General features: G+C 38.6%; 1 protein-coding gene across 2 annotated transcripts in view; it reads right to left on the bottom strand.

Annotated features, from left to right (window-relative positions):
- Window positions 1-5,920: 5,920 nt before the first annotated feature.
- Window positions 5,921-12,728, bottom strand: part of LOC111247640 (uncharacterized) — a 51,665-nt gene continuing 44,857 nt past the window's right edge. For both annotated transcript variants that reach the window (XM_086983842.1, XM_086983841.1), the window contains exons 3-11: window positions 12,369-12,481; window positions 11,943-12,074; window positions 11,478-11,605; window positions 11,227-11,341; window positions 10,989-11,058; window positions 9,951-10,083; window positions 9,604-9,747; window positions 8,303-8,463; window positions 5,921-6,446 (exon numbers count right to left, since the gene is read on the bottom strand). In XM_086983842.1, the coding sequence (XP_086839968.1) occupies window positions 6,383-6,446; window positions 8,303-8,463; window positions 9,604-9,747; window positions 9,951-10,083; window positions 10,989-11,058; window positions 11,227-11,341; window positions 11,478-11,605; window positions 11,943-12,074; window positions 12,369-12,481 (1,060 nt within the window). In that variant the 3' untranslated portion in view covers window positions 5,921-6,382. The remainder of the gene's footprint in view (window positions 6,447-8,302; window positions 8,464-9,603; window positions 9,748-9,950; window positions 10,084-10,988; window positions 11,059-11,226; window positions 11,342-11,477; window positions 11,606-11,942; window positions 12,075-12,368; window positions 12,482-12,728) is intronic.

Raw genomic sequence — 12,728 nt, 5'->3', positions numbered from 1 at the left:
TGTTGTTGCTGGTAAGCTGTTGTTATAGCTCTGAATAAACTACGTTTCTTTAGGCCTACAGCTGATTGACGTCACAATGTATGTAGTTCTTTTCATAAAGAATGATAAAGTATGGCAATGATGGTGTTATCTTGGGGGGCGTGGGCGACACTTGCAGCTGAGGTCCTTTCCTATTCCTTCACATCTACTAGCCTTTAAAGATGCAAATTGTCTCCGTGTGCGTACCTAATCATCAGTTTGAATGCTGTATAAAGGACTTTAAACGATCGTCGACCGCATGCATCGCATACGCAGCTTGACGTACGTTACGTGGCTATGGATAGCGATCAATATGACATTAGCACAAAATTTATAACTGAATCCTATTTCACACTGATAGTATAAAGAAAAAATAGAAAACAGTGTCGCTATGAGTCTGCTTTCTGAAAATTCTATGCTAGTTCGGTTTTACATCGTAATTACCTCTCCATATATTAGTTACTAGTGTATGGTATCCTCTGCTGAATGGCGAACAAGATCTTTTTTTAACTCAGACTCCAAGAAACAATTTTCCTGCTAAACGATAAATGTCTTGGACATCTCTACTGGAGTTGGAGAACTCTTACAGAATTTAGATCATAGTAGGTTAGTTGAAGGTGATTTGCTTAGTTCAAAGATAGCATTTTCGACCTCGATACGTTTCATCGTTCCTGTCAATTCCGGATGAATGAGGATCTGGCACAGGAGGGGACTCATTAACTGTCCGATAAGATAGGTCACAGACATCCAACTATCGTTAACCGTCTCAAATCTATAAAATTTTATTAGCAATTAGGAGCCTGTACTGTTATAAACTAAACGAAAAGTAAAAAGGGACATAGTTGCTTATCGTCTTTCAATATTTCGTTTTTCTGAGCAATAACAGGTTCTTGAACAATTCTTACGAGTAACGTAAAATGGCGTCTTCTTTTGGATACGGGGCACAACACAGGCCAAGTACATAGATCGTAGGGTGACAAATTTATTGCCAGATGTTTCTGTTAAGCAGAAAATGACTATTTGCTTTGAACCGACCTAATATAGTTAGCAATTAAGGACACTGCTTTGTACATTTCCACAGAGTCTTTGAAAACGAATTACCGCAATCTGGGATTCCTTAATAAAGTCAGTTGTAATTACTCTAATGAACCTAATGTCTAAGTTATAAGCGCTATGATCTAGGTTAAAAGAAAAGAGGGAAGCAGGCCATAGAGAAAGTTTGCTATGTCTTGTAGAAAAGTCGTGTTTACCGACTCCAGCCTAATAGGAAGATGTGCACTATCAGTTCAAAGAACAGGGCAAAACACGGAAACGGCAATTCTTGTAATCGGCCATACGGCATACGCAGCGGAATCCAAGGTTTATATTTTTGTCACCTGTTGAACGTTCTTGCGGACTTTTCAGATGTCAGTTCTGCGTCTACATATAGAAGATATATTACATCTAAGTCAGTTTCCAGCTAGCAGATCGATTCAACCCAAAGGCTGGTCCTTTGGTTTCGGGCCTGCTGTTGTCTTTAAACAGACGCAATCTTTGCTAAATAATGCCTTTGTAATTCCTTTACCTATTTGGAAACATCGCATTTACGACCTTACCTACCACAACCACTCAGCAATTGAGCGTGTATTATGTTTCAGCTTCTCGTCTTGGAAGTTACTCCCTAATCGTGCCCTGCGCGCCATTTTATATTCTTCTAAAAACTTCTAAACTTTTAAAAAAAAATAATTAAATTTAGCTCGAATTAGTTAATATGTTACAATTTTATATATGAAGAAAGTAAAGTTAAAGTATCATTATAGCTCGGTTATTTATTTGATTTAGTAATATATTTTCGAGATAAGTAAACTCCAGAAATATATTTGCTTCATGAATTTACGCAGTCTTCCAACTATTTTACCTAGCTACGCCGAAAAGGTTCGTTCCTAGCCGGCAATGGAGTTATGTTTGTCTTGCTTCGTAGAACGTAAAATGTTTTCTCACTACATTACTCGAGGTGTTCACCGCTTTAATGAGCTTCGTTGTTTTTAACGAGGAATGTTTTTGCCTATAATACGACATAGATATGTTTTTCCTGTCTTATGTCTGCTACTAAAACCGTTAGGTATTGTTTCAAACGGCTGGCTCCCAGCGCGAGCAGACCCGATTTTGAACCCAACCGCTACTTGTCCCCAAATTCAATAAACAAACACGTTACCGATCAGAGACAAGCAAACATGACAAACGGCGATGTAATTCCTTACAATTTACTTGGCCATTAAAGCTACACTTTTTGTTCATTGTGAACAAACAATTGAGAAGTGGGCCGTGTCAGACAACGAGTAGACTGATATATACAGACTCTCATTTGATTACTTATAAACAGAAGTCCCATACCTTATTTTAGAAAAAAGTTAAGGCTTAAACCACGATTAATAATTATAGCTAGTGGAACTGAATCACATAATTAAAAAAAAAAAAAAAAAACTTTTAGAGTAATGATTTTTCATTAACATGACCATTCCTGCCTTACAAGCTAGGCTTTAGGCCTTAAGTTAAGGTACAAAATAGGTCGAACCATCTCCTTTCTATTTAGCAGTCCTTAGTCTTGGAATGTCGTCCATTATTTATGGCTATTACATGCCTCATATATTCTTCGTGCATCTTAACCATCAGGTAGATTAGTTACTAAGATAAATAGGTACGAATCATCTTCGCATTGAGTTGCTTTGTGTTTCGTGTTCCCTTCGTGTGCCAACGAGACCTATGCATGCAGTAATATCGTGACACTTATGACCGCTATAAAAAAAAAAAAAAAAAGCTATTCATTCAAACTCAAAGAGGCATTTTAACAATGGTTTATAATTTATTTATATATTTCTGTAGAACTGCAGCTGTGGGCGAAGCGGGTGGCAGCTAGATTGAACAAGCACCTCCAACAGAAATCGTGGTAAAAATTTTATCCGCATGTAATTTTGATATAAGTAACACCTATTTACCCTGAACGATCTCTTCATCACGATTACTTAAAAACTTTCATTGGACAAATGTGATTGGGTGCGCAAGAGCTGGTCGTCTCTACTGGGATAGTACAATCGCTAAGCAAGGACGCTGAAGAAAACTGGCTCGTCATGGAAACAACGGTCTTTTGTCATCGGACAAGAACTTGCAACAAGCGCGATTCGATACATAGCACGCCTACACGGTCAGCAGTATTAGAAAAGTACCAGTATGACTACTTTTTCCTTAAATATCGGAGATTGTCGGTAATTAAAAGAAAACATAGGAAAAAAAAATAGTCACCAGCAAACTGTTGTCAGCTGTGGTCCTCCATATACCGAATCTTTACCACCTTTTTGAAATCAATATTCCAAAGCAGAAACACTTCCATTCGCGAAAAATATATAGCATATTTCCGCGTTTACGGTGACTTTGGTATGTTTTTGCTCAAGAGTAAAGATTTAAGTAATCGTATTTCGTTGATAGAGGTATGATTCTAAAGGGAACAACTGTGAAAGAAGACGAGAAATAGAAACAACCACGAAAAAATTTTGTTAAATCTAAATGGAGCGATAGGGACAAATTAGGAACCCATGCCCATCTTTCTGTACAAACAATCATTTAGATAAGCTTTAGTTGTAATAGTGCCGTCTTATCGTTTGAAAGGCAATCATTTAGAACAATATTAAGAACTGTAATTTCATCGCCGATGCTCGTCTTACCATTAAGTTCTTGATCTTTTTTTATTTATGTATCATTATGACCCCTATTCAATGTATACTTTTCAACTGAATTGCATTGAGAACCTGGAGTGTGGTTTTAACTATAATCCACTCAACAGCACTTATCTAGATTTTCACATAATTTCTAACTTATTTCTGCGTATTAAGGTGGTTCTCATTTCAGTATCCATAGTCCGCTTCAACACGGCTAGTCAAATACTAAAAAGTGTTAACGCTTATGATATGATTTCATGCACTCGTCTGCCCTTTTACGTCAACGTATCCCTAGAGAGAACACGTTTTGACAAGCGATTTTAAGAGCGTACTGAGCAGCCTATTGTTGCTTCTGTTCGTCTGAACCTGAATGTAGTATAAAAAATACGGTCGAGTACGAAAAAATTTACAAATATGGAAGAAAATATAGCTACGAGATTGCTCTTCGCTATCTCTTCAGTAAAACATATCTCTTTGTAACACGAAGGGCCCTTAGCTAACTAACTCTCGAACGCGCTCCGACCCTTTTTTATAAGTCATGCTTAGTAATGGAATCGATCATGTTATCCTAAAAAGTGTACATGCAATTTTTGTTCAAATATAATTCATATTTAAATAGCAAAATTTCTACATTAAAAGTGCTGATACCAAGCTCAAGACTTTACATAGAGAGAGAGAGAGAGAGAGAGCGAGCAATAATTTTTAAAAATTTCCAAATCAAACCTTATGTTTCCGCAGTTTTTCAGCCTTGTTATAACTGGTGTCGCTCGGGGCATTGTGATCTGGCTGTCACATCTGGGATAAGCTGTTAGAGAACTAAGAAATCTGACAGCGGCTTCTGTCGAGTTACCAAATAGATTGATTGACAGAAAACATAATGACACACAAGCGGTAGCAGAGTGCAGTCATCAAATACACAGTCTATCCGCAAGCGTCTGACAGCCTACATGTATTGAGGGGAAACACCGCTATTTGTCATACAACATAGGGATCTTTTCGGATTTATTTCACGTTCTCTAGACGGTTGATGGCGCCCTCGAGCCTTCCTGTGCCTCTTTTGTACACGTTCTCAGCGGTGATTCTCCTCCACTTCTCTATGCGTTAGCGCAATGCTTGTTTCTCTAACGTTAGGGAACGCTACCAGCATTTTCCTTCGTCGGTTTGCTTCGCACATCGTGTAACCAGCGCTCTATTGATAGCACAGTATCTAGCCTTTTATGGTAGTATGGAAGAACTACGTCGCAATCGATTCGTTCCCAAGATGATGACCAGGTGTCTGCGCTGTTTGTTTCTATCATTACTACTATGAAGTTAGAACTTCACCTACTTGGTGGCTACCAGCAATCCTTATGTGCAATGTTTCTATCGCAAACTATCTATAATAGCTTTACGTTGTTACCGAAGGCTACTGAAATATATAATGAAAAAATGTCGATTTGTATGTGGTTTTGTTGCCGGAGTACGCTGTATCTGTCGCCTGGGGTAGAGCGGCGGGTTCGCTCGTTGAATCTTAGCTAGGAAGGTTCAGTAACTATTTCAGTGTCACAGTAGAGTGTGAAATATACTATCAATCTCAATTCGGATGTTATGTCGGTCTAACGAGCACAGTATTTTCTGACTGGTATTTATACGGCGTCAGCTTATTTATGCCTGGGTATGGTTGTTCTAGTACAGAATATAAAGCGACGTTCTCCCGGTAAATTTTCAGTTTTATGACTGAAATGTCGAAGTAACGTATAATACAAGCAGACATTAAAATAGGCCTTATAATCTCAAAAGATTCTAACTTAGTTCTACGTTATTTTCTAAACTATATTTTGGCCATATTTTTATCTACAACAAAGACATAGGTGTCTGATATCGAATTTTATGATCTTCGGGTAATTCTAAGCTAACTTTTACATATCGGTCAAAGTAAGCATTAGGAAAAGCTGATTCGGTGGCCCTTGTATCAGTTTAGCACACACAGTATATAATACGCTTTGTCTGCCTCGGAAAGAAGAAATTCTTATGTCAGAGCAATATCATACAGGATTGCGTGGTATCGCGTCATTTGTTCTATCATAACTCTTTTCATTTAATGGTAAATTGTTTTACTAAGATAAGAATTTATTAATTCTTATCGACCGAACAATGATGCACTAAATATCTACAGTGTCAACGTTGGAATCAAGAGTAACTCAGCTCTAATCCAATGGGCTGACAACCTATAGGTTTTGTTAGTTATCATTGGGGTTTATTAGGCAGACGTTCATGTAACTGACCCATGTTATTGTCCTAAGCTATTCGAGGAGTACGTATTATACGTGATGGTAGTTTGTTATTCAGGATCACATATTCATTCATAGCATTGCGCCTCCTTTCAACGTATTCTTTTCTCCTCATGAAGCCACTGTAGAATCACTGAACACCTAACAGGCTACAAAAAGTTAGGCAATGTCCCAAAATTTAAAAATTACAACTAGAAAAAGTAGTCTATCTACTTATATTTGCCGACCATTTTCCTGCTAACTACGAAATTCATGTATTAATCATTTCTAACCATCTGTATTGGTAGTAAAGCCGTGTTCTTCTAGCCGAGACGGCACAAACATTTTCCCGTTTCGAACAGTGCAGACTAGACCTCCTATGCTGGCTAGGACTTTGCAGAATATTACAAAAGATTATTATATTTAAAATCTTCTAATGACGTTTGCGGGAAAGCGACGGGCGTCGGGTCGGTATTCCTCATGAATCCTGTAAAAATTCGTTTGCGTTAATCAAACACGACCACAGAGTAAAGACTTGAAGTCAGTTAGAAATCCATTACCACTGAACAGCGTGGTAGATAACGACGTTGACTATATGTCAGTGTTGTGTTACGTAGTTAATTTGTGCGTGGGGTCGACAAACGAGCCGTTTCGTATCAATCTATGCCCAAGGCGACGCGGCTAAAGTTCCATGCTCCCAAATTTGAAGAACATCACAACGGGATAGCTGTAAAGATATGTCTGTATCTAATAACGATCTATTTGGGTAGCTGTGACGCATATTGGAACAGATCTATAGAATAATTACGAGACGTTATCACATTTGAGTAAGTACCGGTAGCGTTTGATGCTAAGGGACCCACAGCTTTAGCTTGAGACGCATCTCTATATGGCATAATGGGCACTAAATATAATTTTACAGACGACTCAGTAAATAGAAGCTCTTGTTAGTGGTAAGTAGGAAGGAATAGGAAATAATTTAAGATAATTTGTATAAGGATCGTTGGCGCTAATAACAAACAATTTAAGGGCACCCTGCTTGATAAGGTTTGATGTAGCTATACCGAGACATATGCGGCCTAATGATACGCCATTATTCTCTCACAATTCCGTTGCAGTATTTGTTGTCGCAGAACGTCAGAATATGGGAACACAAACGCTCTATCAAGACGAGCACAAAAAAGCAATTGTCACGTAACTTAATGAAAGGAGTACCAGGCTACAAACATTTCTCGAAACAGTTTAAGGAGTACACATAATGTAGGCACCAAAGTCACTTATCTTCGATTACACAAAAATCCTTCTGTTTTTCTTCTGCAAGTATTCCATCACTGATAAAGTTACACTCGAAAATAAAAGGATATATATATATATATATATATATATATATATATATATATATATATATATATATATATAACTGCTGAAAGAAGAAGCAATTCGTCGCAGTTTTACTATTGATGAAACGGAAGGTTGGATAGACATCACGTCTATTTGTTGTCGGCCTTGGAGTAGTACATATGTCACAGTCGACGCTAAGAGTAAATAAGCTGAAGTCTACCCAGTTAAAATAGCAACTGTTCATGAAGTCATACGGTATTTACGACAAATATTATCAGATAACAAAAAGTGACTGGGTCAGATAACGGTCCTTAAATCACTAATATCCAATTTATTAGGAAAGCTGCTAAAAAGGCCAGTATAAACACGCCTAAATAAAATACTTGCAGGTACTTATTTTGATTTACCAGCTGAACTCTTAGTAATGCGAATTACAAGTAGAAGAAGAATTAGAAGACCAGAGAAACTAATGTATTGTGGGTACAGATACTACTACTAGGCAATGTATTCGATCAACTGATAATAGTTTATCGAAAGTATAAACGTAAGGGGCGTAAGGTTTGTTGCAGGCCTGAATTAGCAATCAACGAAGAAGGCGCCTTTAAGATCTATGGCCAATGGCCAGAGTGGTGAAGAGACATCTTTCCGAAAATACGAAGATCACCACACCATTTCGCGTGTTCCTTTTAAAAAACCTCAACACTTAAGAACAACGATGAAGTAGAAAATCGGGTAACGGTATCGATCGTTCAACTTTGAGCGGTATTCTTTATAAGTAACTCTAAAAAAAAGACCAGAAGTGGGATTCAACTTGATGGCAATTGAAAATCAACCAAATGTAAGTTTAAGGTACGTTTAAATTAGAGGAAAGAAAAATTTGAACGGGTCAATTCATGCCTGTCGATGTTGTGTCTTAGACCACACGTATGTATATGGGGTGTTTCGTGTAAAATATGTTACAATATCAATTTTATAATAGAAAGATACAGATATATAACTTACATTACAGGCCCGTAGGTAGTACTCATTGAGTACAGGTTCCTGCTTTTATTAGAAGCGGCTGTGGCGCTTCGGTCGCTAAGAACCTGTATATCCTTCTGCGAATCCTTCGCTGATGTTTGACTGCTGTTAAGGAGTTCCTTGGATACCTTCAGCGTTCCGTCCTTTAATAAAGTAAAGACAAATAGCGTTCGTATTTTCCATTCATAACTTCAATGGTTTAACGCATCAAATTGAACTGTTTGAAACGTTAGCTGTACGATTTCGTTAAATTTACACGTTTTCGTTATAGGGCTATTGGTAAAAGTATTAAAGTGTGTTCATTTCTATTAAATGATATATAAATACTCCCCTTTTACCCCTTTATTATTCATTTTTTTTTATATACAAGCACTGTTCCTCTGCTAGCAAGTTGCTCTGCTCTGTCGGTTTCTTTGTGAGCGACATATTACGTAGAATTCAGCCTCCAAAGATGGAGATTCCGAGTGACAAATGTGCGTTTTCGTAGAAGTTTATCATGCATGCACCGTATCTCACTTTTACTAAGGTCAAACAGCTATAATTGTGCCGCACAGAACGAGGACTTTATAATTGAGAGGACCACTGAAAGATGATGTACTGAACATGTAAAGCTCCGTGAACTGAGTAAACATGACAAGGAAGCACGTTCCGATTGCCTGCCAACATACCTCCCGCCATCGAGCAACTCACAACTACAGTAACAAGTACGCTTCTGAATATAAGCTTAGGCTCAAAGTGAAACCAGATCACTAATCCATAAAGACGATGATTTCGCCTTTGGTGGGAGGACAACGAAATCAACAAGGATTTGTATGTAGCCTAGTCGACCTGATTTAGGCCGCACATAGCAAAAATTGAAAGTCGCCGCACTGTAAAAGTTGCAAAAGTGAGAGGTTTTTTTTACCGACCACTGAAAAATGAAATCAGTAATCGTACATTTGATATTAAAGCTGAAAATTTTTAGCAAAAAATAATCATCTAGCTGGCACAAAAGAGGGGCAGTGTAGCGAATACATAGTTCGTCGTTGTAGCTTCACGTAAAGCGCCGCGTGTTTCGTCGGCTGCAAAAAATACTGACGTTAATTACGTTCCAACCTAACATTTACCTGTCGGGGCTTAATCTAACGATAATATAGGTCATACGGTATAGAATAGTCGAAATCAAGATCCATTCGACTATAGATGCTATATCGTTTAGCAGGTATTGGAGTTATTCTAATTTCCTACTAAGTTGGACCACGTCTGCTGTGGTTATGGTAAAAGTAAGGTGAATGTGAACTTACCCTGTCAACTAGTTTAGCTCTCTTTTTGGCCCGTTCCAAAAGGTATTTACGCAACCAACTTTCAGCATCGGTCGTTAGGGAAAACAGAGATAGGCCAAGCCACATTCCGATGTAACCGCCCATATAACCGAATGCTTCGATTAACTGTGCACCATATTGAAATAGTGTCGTTATAATACAGTCTCTTCAATATAGTAACATATCGCTTGTAACTTACAGCGTTTGCCCTTAGCCAGATCGATCATCAGAGCTATTTTTGCAATTCAGACTTTCGCACGGCACCGTTACGTCTGATTTTTAGCGCGATGAACTAGAAAAAGCCATTTTTAGCATATATAACTACGTACGCTGAGTTTAGGTTGATACTGGAATATTTTTTGCGAATCGGACGAAAATTTGACGGAGACAGAAAACGACTGCCGATCTTTTTCCTTTTTGTCCTCACCCAGTGAAGTTAAGCGAACATCATATGTGGTCTCGCTGAAAGAATCGAAATTAACAAGCGTACGTTTCAAAACAAATTTCATAGAAACTAACCCATTGTAGGAATATTGATCGCTGTACAAATAACTTACCCCTTCAAACAACAACATTTATAGTTTTCTTTTCGTAATAAACCGTCATCACTGACCAGTATTTCACAAAAGGCCAAGCTAACAAGTTGTATAATAGAATATAATTTCTGACTTTGATAGACAGGCGTCAAATCCACCAAAATGAGGATTTTCAGCCGGATTGAAGCGGGCTGATCAGGAAGCTTCCGGAGAAGATGGTGCAGAACTATTGAATCGATGAAGTACTAGCTTATTTATGGAAATTTCTTGTCTACTCAATCAGTAGAAGGGTTGTTAAGGGGCGTTTCAGAAAGAGGCGTATCACGGCGCTGGGGCTATTATAGTTTACGTTTAATAGGAAACTACCGAACGCGTTATGCGTTAGGAAATTGTCACAAGACTATTGTTCCAGGTAAATCATTGAAGGGAGTTACTTTCGGCTGGAAAAGAACGCTTAGATTCATTTTTTTTCCCTGTTTACGGTTCTCGTTGAGGTCAGCGAATTTCATGAAAGCCGTACATCTTAAACTTCGTCACAAGTAACCGAAAAATGTAACTCTGAACCCAAATTCGCAAAATATTGCCTTCTTTTTGCTGAACGGAATCAATTCTGTGATAGGACTCCAGATGTTTGAAGAATAATCTTTACGACTGTTTGCAAAAAGTCTAGATGTGGTCGTACTGCGTGTTTATTGGTGCCGCCAACATATCTTCCTGTTGAGGTCGCACGTCCGAGTGGCATTTCGTGCGTGCACTATCGCACCGTCAGCATGGAACGGGATCAAAACTGTGCACGGAGCTGCTTTAGGTCGACTAAATTATTGTACTTACAGACAAGGGGGTCCGCATTTTTCCATACACTTCGGAATCGTATCATTGGCAAGTTGCTTCTCACAAATGACTGCAACGGACCCAAACACAAGATGCGACAAGAACTGATAATTTCTTACGCGGTGGCCAAACTGGCTATAAAACACTAGTGCTTTGCTAACCTAGATTAGATTTTTTCCGATAATAATAATATAGATTTATTTTGTCTATTATTTATGGCTAAGTAAAATATTCTTACCGAGATCTTCGACGCTGCAGGTCTTGTAAGGGACAAATCCGGCAAATTCGTGCGTATTCCGTATACAGCCGCACTGAACGTTTTCGGCCTCCATCACACACTCTTGAATGCACAGCTGAGAGCAGACAGACAAGATCAAAACATTAGACAAGCCCCTTTCTAAAAAGAAGAAGAGGTAGCTCTAAAAAGAAAAGGTAAACTCTTCCTTAAATGGTTTTTCGTTTGCTACGTCCTGTACCCAGGCAACTCACGTCTTGGGTGAGGTATCCAAAAAAGTGCGGACGTTTTCCCAGCGCATTGTAGTCAGTACATTTAGACGCGAACGGCGACGGTAGCCTCTTTACAGTTTGCTGGGCCACCGAAACGGTATAGCTCAGTCCTGGGAATTGTAAAAGGAATAGCAGCTTACCATCCGCTATTAGAGGTCACAATAAAAACGGTCCTAGTAGATGACAGTAGGAATAATTGATATACAGCAGTCTGAATACAAAAACATATCTTCGCTTTTGTTATTTCCTCATTGATTATAATACGTAATAATAGTTTCGCCACTTTTTAGCTTCGATACTTCACGCATGTCGTGCGACTCAAAGCAGTGGAACGCGGAAAAAAGATCTCGTAACAACATCAAACGCACATGGCTTAGAGATAGATTGATTTTGCCGAAATCACCTATTAGAGTAAAGGTCCAACGACAGTTGCATAATGGAACCGACCTGGCTTTATAGCTATAGAGGACAATCGGTCTGGAGGTATTGTCTCGGATCGATGTACTACCAATGGAAGCTTCTGGGTGTTGACTAGTTGGAGTGATTTTTCGGGTAGCCAAGCAGCACGTAATAGTAGTTCTAACAGAAACGGTGGTACGCAGCTAATTAGTACTCGGTTAAATACGCAAACGCTGCGGAAATTCTCGTGAAGTCTAGGTTAGTTCTGTTATTGTTTAGGCAGAATGTCGTGTGGGGTCCCATTGTCCGGAGGTTTACGAACTAAATTTTTATCGCCCATATAAGAAGTGGTGGAAGATGCTCATGTTGGTTCAGTGTGCAATTTTTGCTTAATGAAAAATACTATGATAGTAATGAAAACGTGCTTGGAAAGCGTGACAAGCTTATTCATACTGTGTCATCTTGTTGACATACCCCATGTCCAAGGCATAGTGCATTTCTTAAAGCGATGATCTTCATCTGACCACTGTATAGCATCAACCGTGTAACACTGGGATCCAGGCGGGCGGAAATACGTTGGCCGCATTCTGACAAAGTATCCAAAATGGCGTGGAAGATCAAATTGAATTAATGTCTATAATGAAAGTACTTATTTATGGCATCAAAAACAAACAGATCGCTGAAAAGGGCGCACCGGGTGTTATGCATGTTATATAAGACGAACTTTTCGATCGTGAAAATTGAACGCCGTAGAATTATATTAACTATTGATAAATTATACTTTTTTCTTACGATCTGCAGTTGCCGTGCGTCATATGGCCCATTCTAACTAAA

Source organism: Varroa destructor, unplaced genomic scaffold (genome assembly GCF_002443255.2).
Source record: "Varroa destructor unplaced genomic scaffold, Vdes_3.0 BEIS01000003.1, whole genome shotgun sequence".
Lineage (NCBI taxonomy): Eukaryota > Metazoa > Arthropoda > Arachnida > Mesostigmata > Varroidae > Varroa > Varroa destructor.
The sequence above is the reverse complement of the archived record's forward strand: the minus strand, read 5'-3'. Positions and strand labels throughout refer to the sequence as shown.